The sequence below is a fragment of the Schistocerca americana genome, chromosome 6 (genome assembly GCF_021461395.2).
Source record: "Schistocerca americana isolate TAMUIC-IGC-003095 chromosome 6, iqSchAmer2.1, whole genome shotgun sequence".
Classification (NCBI taxonomy): Eukaryota; Metazoa; Arthropoda; class Insecta; order Orthoptera; family Acrididae; genus Schistocerca; species Schistocerca americana.
In genome coordinates this window covers 548,632,451-548,650,216 of record NC_060124.1, presented here as the reverse complement: position 1 = coordinate 548,650,216, position 17,766 = coordinate 548,632,451, and the positions used below count along the sequence as shown (strand labels likewise).

The window sequence follows — 17,766 nt, the reverse complement described above, 5'->3', positions numbered from 1 at the left end:
TATGGAGCCTTGAGGACAGCCTTGGTAACCTTTTTGATTACCTTTCTCTGCTCCGCAAGCCATGGACGCTACAGTAATTAAAAAAGCCATTGTACACACATTTTCGGACCCTGAGAGCTATAATTTTTTTAAACAGATATACTGTGCGTTTCTTTTTCTCCGCAAAATAGAGGAGGAAAGGAACATAAGGAAAACGACGTTTCGAGACATAAGGAAACAAATTCCATGGTGCTAATACAACAAATATTTTTTTCAGTTTCAGTAAAAACTGCTGCATAAATTAAATTACTGAAATCAATACGATGTAAAAGGTTTAATCTTTTAAGTGGGCATGACGGATATATCCGGCCCTTGGCACGTTCGCTCTCAGTTCAACGATTATATCGGACCACAGCAACCTGTCGCTTGTAGCTAATGGCAATGATGAATTCAAAGCCGAGACGTACTATGACGTTATTACTAAAGTTTCATCCTACATCAGTTAAAATAATGCATTCTCAAAGTTTTAACGATTTTCAGTGTTTTTACTGCCATGGACACAAATTATGGCAGCTCCTGAAGAAAAAACTGCTTTTCGAGTTGTTTTGGAGTTCGCTAACGATTTTCATGGAAAGAATTATTGAATTTACCTTACAATTGGTATATTAGTTCACATTACGGTGACCAACAGACGAGAAAGCAAGCGGTGTTTTCGACACAATGTAGGAAAACAAAAACGAGTTTCTTTACCTCACTGAATATGAAAAATTGAAGGAGGGTAACTATTTGACAGCGTACGTCAGCTAGCAGATATTAGTAAAACAGAACCGCAAAAGAGATGTCGTGATGGGCAGCACGTTTCGTGACAATGCATTGCATGAAGTAAACGCAAATTTTTCTTGCATTTGTGGTAAATATATGAGACGCATGGCTAGAAGTAGATCACAGTTGTAAAACTATCAAGTGGCCAGGAGCAGCCTGAAAAAAGTTATCAGACCATCACAGACGTTAAGTGCGGGGTTGTTTTCCAGTTATCTTGTATTAGGTTCAGGATAGGGTCTGGGGTACCTGCAACATGCACACACACTCACAACAATGTAATTGGGCTAGGGGTTTGCAATGGGATAAAACAGTTCCTCAAACATCATTCCTATATAGGACATACATCTTGAATCTTTTAAGTATATAAGAAGTATTGACAGCTGCAGTTTATCAGTATTCTATGTTATCAACACATCTGACTGGTAAAAATGCATATCGCCTTTGCTCTGTGGTTATGAAGCCAAATTTTGCAATAAGCAGTAAGCATAAAGCTGTATTTAAGATAGCTGAAGTCAATACCCTCTCCTGTGATTTACTGTACTGTAATTGTAACACACCCCACGTCTACCATAATCCATGTGTTTCAGTGCATATAAGAGGTGACCTTGACTGATAGTATTTTACTGACATAAGTCTCTCTGGGTATATTTGGAAGACGAGGAAGAAGTGATCCTGCAAATACTTTGTATATACTTTTGGCAGTGAAAGTGAATCTAAATCATCGTTGGACACCAAAGAAACCAAGTCGTGTGGTAGGACAAGAAAAGAAATATTCTTGTACAAAATCATTATTAATTATTGCATAGACATACATAAGAAATGTGAAAATAACTGAACACGAAATTGCAATACGGGATGTCTGCATTAACTGTAAATTCTGATGGAAAGTGGCCAAACACTGGTGTACATTCAGCTAATGATAGAATCGAGGGTGTCTCTACATTAGTGGATATACGAGAGATTTGTTTATAAACTCTCCTTCCCAGATGAATTAGCTTAAAGGAAGATTCATTACATTGTATCAACATGCTGTGGACTGGAGGTTGTGGATTCTATTATTCCACAAGTATTAAGACAAATGTACCATAAACTGCTATTGTTCCCAAAAATAATTTTAGTTTGCAGATCTTAATAAAAAAAAGAAAGGTATCAAATAGAATTAACCCTTTCCCTATTAAAGAAACTAATTCTTCTAGTCTAGTTAACGAGAAAACTGAAAATGGAATAGATCGATATAAGAAAAAGAAAAGCGAGAAGTGGGAGATTTGGCGGAAACATTTTCCATGAAGGAAAACTATAAACTGCTACTCGAAAAAGCAAGGCTTACAAATTACTTTAATTTTTTGAATCTCTGCATATTAGTCTAATTTATTAGACACAGTTCCTGAGTTTTCGTCAGTCAGTCAGTCGGCAGTTGATGGTTGGAGTGCTGACTCATTATCTGAGTATCCAGTTATGCTGGCAACTGATGTGATATATATAAGGATCATATCAACCTATACCACATCAACAACAGCCTGAAGATGGCGCATTGAAGCGCTGAAACTGGTTGTAACAAAATAAAATGAAATCATAAGGACGGCTGTAGGTGTTTTATTTTGTCGCAATAATAAACGGCCGTCTTCCCAGAGACCTCCTGCCAATAGCATGGACATACAAAAACAATTCCGCATGTCGTTAGCCATGTGTCTACATCCTGTCCTCGGACATCCATTATGTATAATGGCGTTCGTTGGACACATTTTACTTTAAACTCGCTTGCCCAGTGTCGGCGGATAAACACGATACTACAGTGGCTATGTTATTCCAAATTACAGTGAAGAATTCCCTCGGACATGCATGCATGTCCTAAGGAACAGGCACTTCGACGACTACAGCCGTTATGAAATGCAAGAAATTTATTCACAGTTGCGAATATGGACAACCATCAGCTGTATAATAGAATGACGACAGTGAAAGCCTCTGCCTGACCGGAACTCAAAACCGGATTTCCGGCTTATCGCGAGCGGTCACCTTATCATTTGACTATCCGAGCAGAACTCATGGCCAGGCCCGAACTACGATAGATCGTGAGCCACATGTCTAAATCCTGTACCCGTACGTCCACTATGTACGAGGGTCAGTCAATAATTAAAGAGACAAAAAGGTCTGGGGAAAAACTTTTAGTAGGGCAAGTTTGATACTTTCGTGGCTATGAGTTGGTATCACTAGGATGAGTCCTGATCAGCTGATGTATAAAAATAGTATTGCTTACAACGCCAAAAATCCATCTCAACACGGCGAGTCCGCTTCAAACGTCCACATAAGTTGAACAACGTTCTGTTATTCGTTTTCTTTCTTGCTGAAGGCGAGAAACAGGAGAATATATACTGTAGACTGTCTTAAGTTTATGATGAGCGTTGTATAAATCGATAAAATTTTTACAAGTGTGTAGAGCAGTTCAAAAATTTTCTCCACTCAGTGACAGACCAACACCGGTGTGGCCGACCTGTTGCAGTTTCCACTCCCTCACTTGAAAGTCGAATTGATGACATTATTCGTGCCGACCGCCCTTGTGACCGGGAAATGATAGTTGATAAGGTTCAAGTTAGTGCTGACACAGTTCATAACATTATCTGTAACAAGCCGAAGTACCGCAAAACATGTGCAAATTGGTTCCCAAAGAAGTGGACGCGGCTACACTAGGAAACTAAGTTGAGAGTGTGCACAGAGCTAACGGAACGTTATGAAAGAAAAGGTGAGCACTTCTTCAGCAAACTTTTAACTTTTGATGAAACTTGAGTTCGCGATTATGAGCCAGAATCAAAAAGACAAAGCATCGAGTGGAAGCACACCAACTCAGGAGTTAAGAAAGAATTCAAAGCCAAGCATCTGCAGGAAAAGTCATGTTGACGTTGTTTTGGAATACTGAAGGTCAAGTTTTTTGTGATTATCTCGAAGAGCAGCGTAGAATGTACAGCCAAAATTACTCCTATTTGCTTTTAAACAAGATGAAGCCAGCCATGAGAGAGAGACGTCGTGGATCTGAGAGGAGAAGTGTGATTCTCCAGCAAGACAACGCAAGTCCTCATATTGCTCATCTTGCCCGTGAAACCATCGACAAAATGGGCTGGGAAGTACTGCCTTACAGTCCTTATTTAGCACCTATTGATTCCCATTTGTTTAGTGCACTGATGGAGGCATTACGTGGGAAGAGGTTGCAGGACAACGAGGACGTGAAAAATTTTGTCGGAAATTGGTTCAAACATCAAGATAAAGAGTTCTTTGCAGCCGGAATAAAAAACCTTGTAGCCCGTTGGAATAAGTGCATAAATGTTCAAGGGTATTATGTTGAAATGTAGGAAAAGTATTGTTTTGTAAAAATAAACGCTTTTTTTCCTCCAGACCAATTTGTCTCTTTTATCATTGAATGACCCTCGAATATTCCCATACAGAGGAGGCATTTTCCTTGAAAGTCAGCTGCTCGGTGCCGGCAGATAAATGCGATACTGCAGTGCTTGTGTAATCCCCAATTACGATGCAAAGTTCCTCTGGACAAGCACGCATCCATGTCCGAAGATACTCGAACTGCGGCGACTACAGCCGTTACACAATACACGAAATACATTTGCAGTATATTCTCGGCAACAAATAGGTTCAATGGCTGTCTGGACGTCAAGATGTACTCACATCAAATACTCGTTTCCTTATTGAGGCATTACAATGTATTACAACCATGTAACCATGATCCCTTAATCGGAACAGCATTACGACCTAATATAGGAAGAACGTAACGGACTGCTGGTAATAAGCTCCTGATTCGGCTACATACATAGCTGTAATAGAAATAATCAAAGTAGATCCATGGCACGATAGACAGAAGATATATACTTGCATAGCTCTGAGCCCAGGTGATCCCATCGTTTGACAGAACTTTACAAACCACGAAATTGTCAGCGGAATTTGAGGGAAACTTTAACGTCTACATCTACACTTAAGCTACATTATATTGTGTGGCAGAGGGTAGTTATGGTATATACATAACTTTCTAATAATCCTACCTGTTAATGGTCCGACTGATGAACAATACTCAAGAAATGCCGAACGAGTCTTTTGAAAACCACTTCTCTTGTGGATGAGGTAATTCCCTTCAGATTGTTCCAGGATATCTTAGATACTCCTCTGCTTCTCTGTGACAATTTTTTAATTGGTCTTGCCTCTTTAGTCCATATATGACAGCTATTCTGAGGTATTTTCCGGTTGTTATAGTATCCAATGTTTTATTGCCAAACTCATAACCCATGCACGTGCAGGACATTACATTTATTTACTTGCAGTGTCAACTAGACCAATCGTGAACTGTTGGCATATCTACCCGCGTTTCGATAGGGTTGTCTGTTGTTGCAACCTTCCTGGAGACAACAGCTACGTCTGACAACCGCCAAGGACAGCTTACGACGTTATCCTCTACGTCATTTACATACAGAGAATTGCAAACATTAATAGCCTTGTAGAGCTCCCCTGGGCTACATCTATCGATTTTTTCCCTTTAAGTTACAACTCTTATTACTGTTTGCTAGAACGTCCTGAAACCAGCCATTTGATCTGCTACTCGATAAGCTTTTATCAATGGCGTTTCGCGCAGATTTTTCTACGGGTTCACTGGAAGGTTGTCTACAAAGTTTCAAATGACTAAAACACATGGTTTAATAATAGTAAAAAAGAACTACTCTACGGAAATACATTTATTTTACGAATGACTTTGTCTCCAATAATCCATTCTCCGCTCATTAAGATCAGAGATTCTGTCAGTGAAGCATTCATTCAATTCATTGAATTCTACAATGCTGTTGAAAATGACCTTCTCGATTGAGAGCGCTGCTACTGCTCTTAGCAGCTGCTGACTCATAGCACGAAGCAGAAAACATTCAGGTCCGCATCAGACGATGTCGCCGGTATGGTAACAGTCACTTTCAGGAGTTTCGTTGTCTGACTACAATATTTCTGCAAATCATTTAAGAATAGGGATTCCATAAATTTCTTAACTCATTCCTCGTGTTTGATATCAGAAATTTTGTTCTCAGTTTATTGCCTACAAGGATGGGATTTATTTTGCAAGACACCTGTAGCAATGTTTGCAGAAAGTGACCTGCATACAACACACACTTTCCGGAATTAAATAAATTTTCAGCTACGACATATCTGGTAAATTAAAAGCTTTCAGCAACTTGAGCGACTATGTTATCTCACACATCTTCCGAAAAGCCGTTATTTAATTCATTTTCCTGTCCATATCTCTGTGCAAGCTGCAGCATCTCTCTGCATGTGGAAATCATGTCAGATACGTTAGCTCGATTATATTTTTGCAGTCTTCTACCCCTTGTTGTACACACAGTGGCTCAACTATTCATTTTTGTAATTGGCTGTACAATGCTGCATGATTGTAAATACAGACAACCAAAATTGAAATGCTGGTGCCTTCATTTCAGACGTTGCACTGTTGCTGAAATAATTATAGTGGTTTGTCGAGATGGAATCTCAGTTTTCTCCAGGCATTCTACAAGTCACTATTTTCATACACAACTTGCACAGTTCTTGATTTAAAATTCCACCTTGTGTAGGAAACATGGCAGACTTTCTTACTCAGTATGTCAATTACACACTGTGAAGAATGTAGGAAAAACTAAGAATCTCACTAAAGTCAAAGAAATATCTTCTAACGTCCCTATTTGCCTCTCTGCATAGGTTAAAATCAGATCCTGCGTTTCGGCATAAAAGCGAACTACATAGGCATGTTCAAAATGTTTAATCAGAAGACTCTGTGCACCTGGATGACGACCGCTCATGACACCTGTGCAATTGTAGCTCTGAGAAATAACTATACTCTGATTTCTCTGAGCGATTATCCGAAAGGTTTTGAACTCTGTTCGCGAGGTGTCTTGAATGTCAAAGACAGTGATATAGATATCACGTTAGAGGAAAAATGTCAGACTATTATGATAAAAAGTGAAATTGTGGAAATCTCACTGTCGTACCTGCGCTAACTGAAACAGAATCAGTGACAGCAGTTTTCGTTTTTGCTCTGACATAGTAAAAATCCATCATACAAGAAAGAATAAAATTTTGAATATGTTTTCATGTGCCTTTGAAAACAGCAGCCTTCTAAAGATGATCGTTACTTACAGTATCAGGTCCAGCAGTGAAACCTAAATGAAATCTAGAAGTCATTGGGAAATTCCTGGATTTGATGAGTTGCTGCATCCATAATTTCCAAGAAGTGCAAGCTCAGAAACACAATAAACTACAACAGATCACAGAGTGTGTAACGATATTGGCGAATCTGATCATTGTGCCTAGAACCTGTGTATCGGGAGAATGACTCATGCATGCACAGTGACAGATGGTCTGGAAGCGGGTTCATTCGGGTACGTAGTTCCAATTTTCATCCACCAGAGAACAGTAGTGCACAGACACATTCAAGAAACAGGTCAAGAGCACGTTTTTGCGAATTATTCTGTTTATTTCCTGAAGCCCTTTTGTTTATTTATCTCTTTACAGTTTTGTATATGCTTTTAGTAGTGTCAGTGATGCGCGAATGTGTTCTAAAGTAAACATGTAGATCACTGCTCTACTGAAGGACGTTGTACGATGGGGAATTTTTTAACATAATATGTCAAGTAAGTTTATGGTAAAAGGAAAGCTAATTCGAGTGCAAATGAAAATATTTAATAACTTAAAGTATAAACAAAATATCAGAATGCTAAATATTTATTTTGGGAAAAAGTACAGTTCGAAAGCATGTTATTTGTTGATTGGTTGGTCATGAAAAACGCGGACCAACAAGAGAGAATAATGTTTTTCTATTGGACTTAAAGAAAACTGACCAATCAGAACAGAGTATTCTTCGTTCCTCATTTCTCTTGGAGATACAGAAAGCTTTCAGCAGTCTAGAGTACTCGGAGCACAACCTTTCAATGGTATGGTCGTGTGTAGTAAGAGCTCCGAAGTAAGTTATAATTTGCCGGTTACCGTTGTGCTACACTCCTCAAAAGTGCTTTAAGGTGAAGGCAATGTGCTTTTTAGAATGTACGGATTTTTAAGCAATTTACTGTATGAGAAAAGACAGTAATTCCTCGTGGCATATTGAGCAGATTGGTGACTAAAAACTTGCGTGCATTAGACACCGAGAACTTAATAGCATGGCGAGCATTTTCATTTAAGAACAATCCGTGCTTAGTGCTTAGTAGATTTCATAAAATACGTTAAGATAAACTTGCTAACGTGAATGAAAGTATTTTACACATACTGTGTTAAGATTAGCACGGTCTTAGAAGTGTACGTATAGAATACCAATGTTACGAATATAGCAAAGTTTTGCCAGTACTTCCACCTTTCACTAGAAAATTAAGACATTTTCCCGATTCTTGAAATAGTTACGTAGTATGATGCCCGGTGCGAATTGAAATACCGTAGGATTCTGCTCGGCTTTAATACCGCCGATCTGCTGCAGTGAGTTCACAGGTAGCTGCAGATAAAGGACGGAAGGAGCCGCGCCGCCGCAGTGTCTTCCCATTGGCTGCCTGCAAGCTCTATCTAGTTGTTGTGTAAAACCACTTTCCCTAAAATATTGTGATCTGGACAAATCCGTCTTTTTTTCTTTTTGTCTTCTGTGACAAATGTATGAAATCATCAACACCTCATAACTAAGTACTTTTCTGTCATAGAGACAGAAGAATGGATGATTTTAAATTTAAAATTTTTATGTACTGTAGTATTCTGTCAGATGAATATTTCTGTGGGATCCACTGCTCCGCTTGCCACAAGACGAACCGACGCTTGCTCGTACTTTGTTCACTAAACGAGAGTGCGACAGGGCGAAGTGAAGGAAAACAGCATTAACCTGGGTCTCGTTCTCTTCTGCTCTATCTCTTATTGACGACGATATTGAACTGAATGTCTCTGGATGTCTGTTTGTGCAATCCGTAATGATTTATGTAGAAAATCTTCCTCGATCTCGAAGAAGGTCGTAATGCGTGATCATAAAACATGTTCCACATTTCCAGAACCGAACGGAGTCAGTGATATAGGCCAATAACTATGTGTGTTTGTTGAAAACACGGTTGACCTGCCCTTTTTTCCAGCCACTTAGGGCCTTTCGTTTTCCAACTAACTACGAGAAGTTGCTGTTCAAAGAGGAGCTATGACCAGTACTCCATTCTTCGGCTGCGTATATTCCTGTGTGTGATTTCTGTTCTAAAGGTACTAGAAATTTGCGTACAGTAAACGTATCCCATGGCTCACCACATGTAAGATCTCATAGCTCGGCGTGGTAGTAAGGAACTGGTGCGATTGAAAGTGGGCATTAATGTTAGACTGGAAAAGTTAATTTGAGCTATTGCTTCTTGGATTATTCACTTGTTAGTAAGTTGGCAACACCAGGGATCGTTTCAAAAACAGCAGCATTTTGCAAAAAAAAGAGGCTCTGAGCACTATGGGACTTAACTTCTGAGGTCATCAGTCCCCTAGAACACACATCCATGCCCGAGGCAGGATTCCAACTTGCGACCATAGCGGTAGCGCGGTTCCAGACTGTAGCTAATAGAACCGCTCAGCCACCCCAGCCGGCAGAATTTTGCACAAAAGCTACAAAATTCAGAGCTTAGCGCTGTGCAGTGAATAGAGGAACGAGTTTATTGGTATAGAGCCTTCCGACAACATACACCCAAAGCGAAAACTATGGGAACGGCAAAACTGCATGCGCCTCGGAGGGACATATTATTCCTCATCAGATGCCTCCCGTATTACAAGCATGGAGATGTCTACCGCCAACAGGATGAAACGGAAAAGTGTATCAAATGCAGAGGATGATGGTTGTTTCAGTAGACAACATTCTGTCAGCACAATACAATCATTGTCAGTCACTGCAGTGCAGAACTGCAGTACTATGGCGTTAATTTAACGAGTGAAATAAACTGACTTGGGAATGACAGAATGCAAGTGATGTGACAAAACAGTAATTGTCTCAACCTGAAACTACGATATCACCTGTCGGGCTTGAACTGTGACGTATTGGTGTTGTGGCGGGTGACGTCACACGTATGCGGAGCGTTGGTTTGTTTTCGTTAGGGACGTTTTTATTGTCACCTTATGCTGTGTTTGTAGTCTATATTGGATATATACATAGTGGTGCAAATTTTGATGGAATGAGCATGTTACTGGATCAACCAGTTTAGTTACTTAAGAGAAAGATGAGTTTACGGTCTTCTCCGCTTACGCTCCTAATCAACTAAAGTTTAAACGTTATCTTTGGTTGTCTTGGTAACGTGAGTACACAGTGATTACAAGTTAAGTGAACTTCGGCACATATTTTTTTCAAAGGTGAGCAAACCTGTAATGTAATGAAATTAATAACTTAGCGAATACTAATAGTAATATTACTGAAATAAGGAACGCTGATAGATCGACAATAAAGAAAAACGAATGTCTTCAGAAGGTTATGGTAAATGAAGACTGGTTATTCTAACGTAAAGTGTGAAGAACGTGATGTTAGTAATTGCAACCAATGTACAAAGATGTAGCAGAACTAGTTGATTTGGGTTGCCTACAGAACGAAATCGCCAGATCCAGTTTAGCGCGTAACAACTCACACAAAAAGTATTTACGAGTAATTTCAGGGATTTTGCAATCTTCTGTTGAGGTGTATTGGTGAATACATGTTACTGCATTTTGTCTATCTCACAATATAAACCTTTCTGTACCAGTATTGGAGTATTCGTTGTTGTTACCACATTTCGTTAACTTTCGCGATATTTGCTACCTGTACTGGTATTACTTTTTCGCTTTCTATACTGATATTTCTTTTTGCTTTCTGTATTGGTGTCTGGCTTTTAAATTAGTTTATATTAATAGAGTGATATCTTCGATAGCAGTTGAATTTATCTAATTTGATGCTTTACTTTTGCATTTTCGATGCAGACCTCTGCATGCTATTCTGCATCGTATTCTTCCGGTTGTTTTGTTTTGTATAAGCCAGTATTTTTGTGGCTCTGTGACTTTTATTTGAGAGTATAACTCCCCAGATTCCCTTTAAGGCCCAATATTTATTATTTCGAATTTTGAAGTTTCTGAATTGATTTTTATATTTTGGTTTTATAGGAACTACTGAATATGACGTCCTAATCGCCATTTTTAAATCAAAGTTGTGTTTCATCTTGAGACTAGTGATGATGCTATTTATCAAAGTGGACGGGTGTTATCGAAGGCTCTCGTCTTCCCCAATAATTCACCATACTTGAGACACAGTGCCGTACCCCCGGCCGCGAGAGTTCGCCTCTGTTTGGTCTTAGGAGGGGAGGGGCGCCCACAGTGCCGGCTGTCACCTCCACATGAAATCACGCCGGCCACAGCTGTTATTCAGTTTAATAAAGACGTAATGCGTTTTTACGTCGCAGGCTGACAGTTATTGGACGGGTGAAGCAATTGCATCGGTTAAACGCTCGAGCGATGTGATGATGTGCTGTAACGACATAACAACACAAGTTTTCACCCCAGATGTAAGCATTCCCGTTATACAGTAGTAGGAAAGCATAAGTTCTCTACATTCTGTAATTTCCTGCAGGCGATATTATGGAGTGCGCTGCTGCCAAGGCAGCCATGTTGATTAGTTTGATTCTGTTTAGAGCGAAGATAACAGAATATCTTGTAGTAGTGAATCCTGACGTAGGTGTTCTATAGATGAGCAGGATGAAGCCAGAGCATTGTCAACTTGGACTACTCTTACATGGGCTGAGTTACTTACGAGAGTGTATACTGTGGAAAGTCATTTAGACTTCTTATGGGAATTTTGTGGATTGTCACCGGGAGACATGTGTGGAACTCTTTTAAAAACGACCAACGTTTATTTCCCGTTTTAATTATAGGACTATTCTACGAAATGTACGAAACTAGTACGATCAGGAAAAACACGTAGTTCGTTAGATGCCAACTGACGATACATCAGGGTATTATTTTGGTCCCGTCCTGGGTTAAAGAACACACGCTACTAGTCACTGTTATAGAAAGTTATTTAAGTACAATTACTGTTGGCGATTACTTTGATTTTTGCAGTGTTATGTGTTATGTGATTTTTGTGAATTTTACAAAATGCAGTAGCTTTGTTTTCACAGTTTGGCTTAGGAGGGCAAAAGTTTCCATGTGAGACGCTCACGGTTTCTCTGAGAGATAGCTACAGTGTATCCGAGAATCACAGAGGAGGAGTGCTCCAAGCTGCAACTGATTTGGAAATTATTGTATAGTGCGAAATACTTTCACACTCGACAGCAAGGCCGGCCGGGGTGGCCGAGCGGTTCTAGGCGCTACAGTTGGAACCGCGCGACCGCTACGGTCGCAGGTTCAAATCCTGCCTCGGGCATGGATGTGTGTGATGTCCTTAGGTTAGATAGGTTTAAGTAGTTCTAAGTTCCAGGGGACTGATGACCTTAGCAGGTAAGTCCCATAGTGCTCAGAGCCATTTGAACCATTTTTTTCGACATCAAGACGTCTCAACATTCCATTTATTGTGATGGAAACAGGAACTATTTGCAGGAAAAGTAATTATATATGACCTAGTTAACGAATAATAACTTACTACGCGTACATAGTGTTGTTAAGTAAAAGTGCAACAGTATTCGTTACATGGGACCATTTCAGATTTTAATAAAATAATACAAATAAGTGTAGCCATTCTGAAACTAAGACCGTATTTGAGCTCATAAATCCAACAAAGAAAGGTTCTTAAGCAGCACTGGAGCGTTCTCATATAACGAGTTCTGACAGCTGCCATCTAACAACTTTGTGTCGAATTCACCTGAAACACCGCAAAAATGGTAAAGTATCGTTATATGAATAACTACACCAGCAACAGAGATGTTCAAAAACTTTCACGAATTAGTAATTACAACCAGGAGATTTATCGATTTGCCTTGTGTTAATCCCCACTTATGAGTGAACCATAACTTTGGTTTTATTTCAGATACTTCACTGCACATTCAAATGGCCGTAGTAACACTCTCATAGAATGTAAACTTTCGCTTAAGTTTTCTTCAGATTTCATTTTTATTTCGTTTCATTATCCTTCAGGTAATGTAAATCAACCGTTCACAAATTTAGCTAACTCTTACATCTTCGGAATATGAGATACCTATTTTCGTCCATCCATTTAACAAATGGATCGTCCAGTACCTTTAAATTGTATGGCTTTGTGCGCTGTGTTATATTAACGTCACCAGTTTCCACTTTTGATGTAACAGATCAGAGTGCTCCCAATAGGTTCGTCTACTCCCATGTAATGTTAGCAAACAGGGGAGATCGGTGAAGTTTTATTCCTAGCGGACCTGAATAAGCTAATTTGCATCAGCTTATTGTTGTGGTGGCAATATATTTAGAAAATGGGTTAAAATGGTACATACCAGCAATATACTGAACGAAATCACAAGAATAAACAAATTCAGGAGGTGTGTAGCTAACTTTTTCGTAACTATTAGGAAGAGAGTTATTGAAATGTACAAGTCACAGTGCTGTTCAAGGTAGAATAAAAGTGTGTGGACTTGGAACGATGTATGCTTGTATTCAGCAGTAGACGGTTTTGCTATCACATTAGTCTGGAAAAAAAGAAATTCCGGTCTGGCAGACGTTAAGCACAATGTAACCAAGAACATTCTGAAAGTTATTTAGAAAACTGTGACGAATTACTATTCCATTATCGTACTGCATAACTTAAAAAGAAAAATTATTTGTTTCGCCTTATTTTGTTTCCATGTCTGTAAACTATCAAGTGCAGTACCGAACTACCTATTAATTTTATTTTATGTCACCTTATCCTAGTCTTTTGTTCTGTAGGCCGTGAGTTGTTACCTGCCATTTCCATTTTTTATGTATTCCTTCTACTGTTAGCAGCTAACATGAACTACATTGTGTTTTATCATAGAGACTAGAAAATACTCCTTGTTTTATTACTGAATTTACATGTGTGTACCAAACTTTTTCGCCTAAAGGTACTAGGCATTTCAGAAGTCTATAATATACAATATATTTCTAATCAGTTATTATCTACGCATAATGTAAGCTGCAACTGACTAAAATGGTCCAAATATTAACAATGTTATCATGAAATCATTACTGGGTTTAAGTCACACATCCTGATTTCGTTGTATTTACCATGCAACAAACATTCTCTGTATCACTTTTGCTTCTTTTGTGACTGCGTTATTATTTCACACAAGTCCTTAGAAACATGTAAAGAAAGTAACTTATCATTGTTATCTAACGAAGTACGATAAAATTCCCCAAATATTATTAAACTGTTTCATTATTTTCGAGACAGCATTACTGTGTCATTTTCTTCGGGTTGAAGTTAACTGTACAGCCATGAATATTGGGTAATACTTTAGACTGTGACAAAATCCTAGCGTGAAGGTGATCCAGACTTATGTGCTGCGCATCTGGCTCATGTCGTACCACTATAAATCTCCCAAACGACTCTTCTTTAGTTTTGGTGAAATAAATAAAAAATGAAATAAAAACGTGCTTCTGCAACAGCATTTTCCTCTGCAACATTAGCCCCGAAAGTAAATTTTAACGTCATAACAAATCATAGTGCATAAGGGCCAAAGTATAAATGGCAGTGGTGATGAACTCTCTCTGAATTCTCAGTCGATCTTAAGGCACCATTAATTTAGTTGTTTACTCGTTTGAGGTTACATCCACACGCTAATCAATTGTTGTTTGCCAATGCAATTCAGTGAATTGCAACATCAGTTTGATTACACTAAGCGTACTTTTATTTATGTGTCCCACGCAAAGACACTCGCCATGCCTCTGTTATAAGCAGCATCTGAGTTTGTTTACATACCTACTACTTCATAAACAGATACACAGATAAACCAGAATGTTATGGCCGCCGATCTACTGTCGATATAAATCCGTTCACGCGATAGCAGCGACACATGGCGAGGAATGACTGCTAGTCAGACAAACGCACGATGCATGTTGTATATCACAAGGGCAAGAGCGTGATGGAATGGAGTGTGTTGAGCGGTTCGATGAACACAGTCCCGATTTCCAGTTCATGTGTTGGCTCTCCTATCTCGACACATGTAAACCCGATCGAAGACATCTGGGCATGTGGCGTCAGAGCTCATGGCACCCCTCCCCGGAATTTACGGATTTAGGTGACTTGTGCGTGCAGATGTGATGCCAGCTCCGTCTGAGGGCTTCAAATGTTGATTACCTTTTAGTTCCTGCGTGTGTAGTGCCATATTACTTGTGGCTCACTTTGTTGAATAGTAGATGTCGGGATTATGGAGACTACTTTGTTGTCCTTAGGAGCAGCGATTTTGTAGTCACTCTAGTCTTTTGAGTGTTATCATTAATGTCATTGATTTTCCTACTCTTTTTAGAATTATACTTAGTGTCAATGATATTTCTGTTAAACGTAGTTGGCAAATGTTAATGTTGCACAAAACAGTTTCTTCCATTTCCATCGATGGAGAGGTAATGACAGATGCAGCTCGCATCGGGGACAGACTCGAACGAGTTTTATTCCGAAGAACCTTCCATTTGTTTCCATTAATCTACTAAGAGGAACCACCGAAATGTAGATCTTCTTGGTCGGAAGAGAATATGAACCACAGTCAGCCCCAATGCGAGCCATCTACATTACCACAACGCCAACTGTTGCAAATAAAACAAACAACGAGACTTGTTATATCATCAATCCAAAGGTTTATTCGATTGGTAACTGTGGTTTCAGGTGGTATTGGCCGCAGTATCGCGGACGCACATTTTGGCAGCCGGACGGTCTTCTCCAGACGTCGCGTTGGTGGTCACGCGTCAACACATTCAGCGTCTGGCATGGCGGCTCTCAAGATCTGCGCGGTGTCATGTACAGACCTCCAAGGTGGGCACGGAGGACACCGGAGTGATCTGCGACAAATATAAATTTCAAAATTATAAACGTCGCCCTATTATGGTGAGTTGATATGACATCTGTAAAGGAAAGTGCTAAATTATCGTAGGACCACATGCTAACAAATGGTCAGTTTCTGTATCCATAGAAGGGATGTTTCTATCGCGCCAACTCATGAACCCTAGAATACTAATTATCGCAAATATGAAAATTACCGACAGGGAATGTTTGCCTATTTACTCCTCCCGGAGTGTTATCTATTGTGGTGAAATGATCTACTAAATTATTGCATCAGATGGTAGATATCTCACGCAGACGCATGTATTATCCTCACCTGAAATATATTCATTATGGAACGGAGAGAATTGTGACTGTTGCTAAATCCATCCTTACCAAAATAGTAGAGTTTCTTAAAACAAATTGTGTAAATGTACAGTTCAAATTCGGAGAGCTTCAAGGATAAATACGGGACAGAAAAATAAACGATCATGCAGCATAAGAAATGGGATTAAAATACCAAGTATAATCGTGGGAGGCTGAAGGTGAAACTTCGCTGAGAACTTGATAACTGTTATGGGCGGGAGGGGACATAGGAGAACGTTATCTGAAAGGCTCTCCCTCATCTGAAAGTGTAGCCAACGGTATCGTATGTACCATTGATTCTTGAGTTTAAGTATATCCTACCAATACTAGAGCTAAAAGATACGTATGCCGCGAAAGGATTTTGTATCTGATCAGAGTTTACAATTGGTATAAAAGAACAGCAGACTATAGGTACCGAGAAAGTTTATGGGTCGACCATAGAATTTTGTAGCCATGGTGATATATCTAAACTGACACCATTTCAGTTATATTAAAAATCGTAATACTCTATACTCGAATAATATCTTGAAGACTCCCCTTCTGAAGGGAGCTACCATGTGATCATGAAATGAGAAATACTCATAGAAACCAAAATCTGTTGTCCCTTACACAGATCGAAGTACCACTCACCGTAACAGCACCGCCTTAATCCTCCTCCTGCAGCCGTCTCTGCAGCAACTCCACGAAAAAGACGTCCAGTGTGAACTGACGCTCCTGTTGGAATAGATCTTATTACTTTCATGTTATCTAACACGTGAAGTGATTCACAATTTGTGCTAGTTCCTGTCATATACAAGTATAACGAATTGTAACATTTACCACAAATTCGCACGGTTCAGGTATCGAAATTAAGAATATAGTAATTCAATTTAGTATCCAACTAACACAATTCGTTTCACATCTCAGATACTATTAATACTAACAAGTAACTAATATTCCATTATCTTTAACATTTTCTGTGTACGACTGGTTAATGATGTGCTTCTTAGGTTATGCCGTGTTGTTGTTCCTGCTTTATGGTCAACATTTCAACAAGTGACCGAGCCATTTTCTTCAGATCGTGAGACGTTTCCTGACTGATATGAGTCAAGCAGAGAGAACATTACCGCAAAGTTCGCAGCACATGAAGTTGATGGCTGGGACGTCCGTTGAAGTATTGTGCACAAAATGAACACAACAATTCGGCCTAACACACGAAAGCAGACCAGTAACTAGTACCATCTTTGAGAGTAAGTTATCATGTAATGAGAAAACGAAAAATTCACTTTGAAACCAAATGCTACTATTCCTGATACTGTTCGCATTTATACTAACCGGAGCAGGACGGACTTCTCTCTCTTCCTGCAGCCGCTTCTGCAGAATCTCCTCAAAAAAGGCGTCCAGAGTGAACTGACGCTCCTGTTGGAAAAGAACTTATTAGTTTTATGTCACCCAACATGTGCAGTAATCCAAAATTAATACTAGTTCCTATCATATAAAAGTGTTACGAAGTGTTACATTTGTCATAAATTTAGCAGTGTACAGGTAAGGTATTTAATATCTAGTAACTCAATTTAATATCCAAGAAACACCAGTCGTGTGATGTCCCAGCAACAATTAATACTAACAAGTATCTAATATCCCATTATCTTTAACATTTTTCTGGGCACGACTGGTTAATGATGTGCTTCTGAGGTTAT

At 39.3% G+C, this 17,766-nt stretch overlaps 1 protein-coding gene across 1 annotated transcript in view; it reads right to left on the bottom strand.

The window, feature by feature from the left end:
* The window catches only part of LOC124620280 (nexilin-like), a 171,279-nt gene that overhangs the window by 27,684 nt on the left and 125,829 nt on the right, over nt 1-17,766 (bottom strand). The window contains exon 9 of the mRNA XM_047146948.1: nt 17,402-17,485. Coding sequence (XP_047002904.1) covers nt 17,402-17,485 — 84 coding nt within the window. The remainder of the gene's footprint in view (nt 1-17,401; nt 17,486-17,766) is intronic.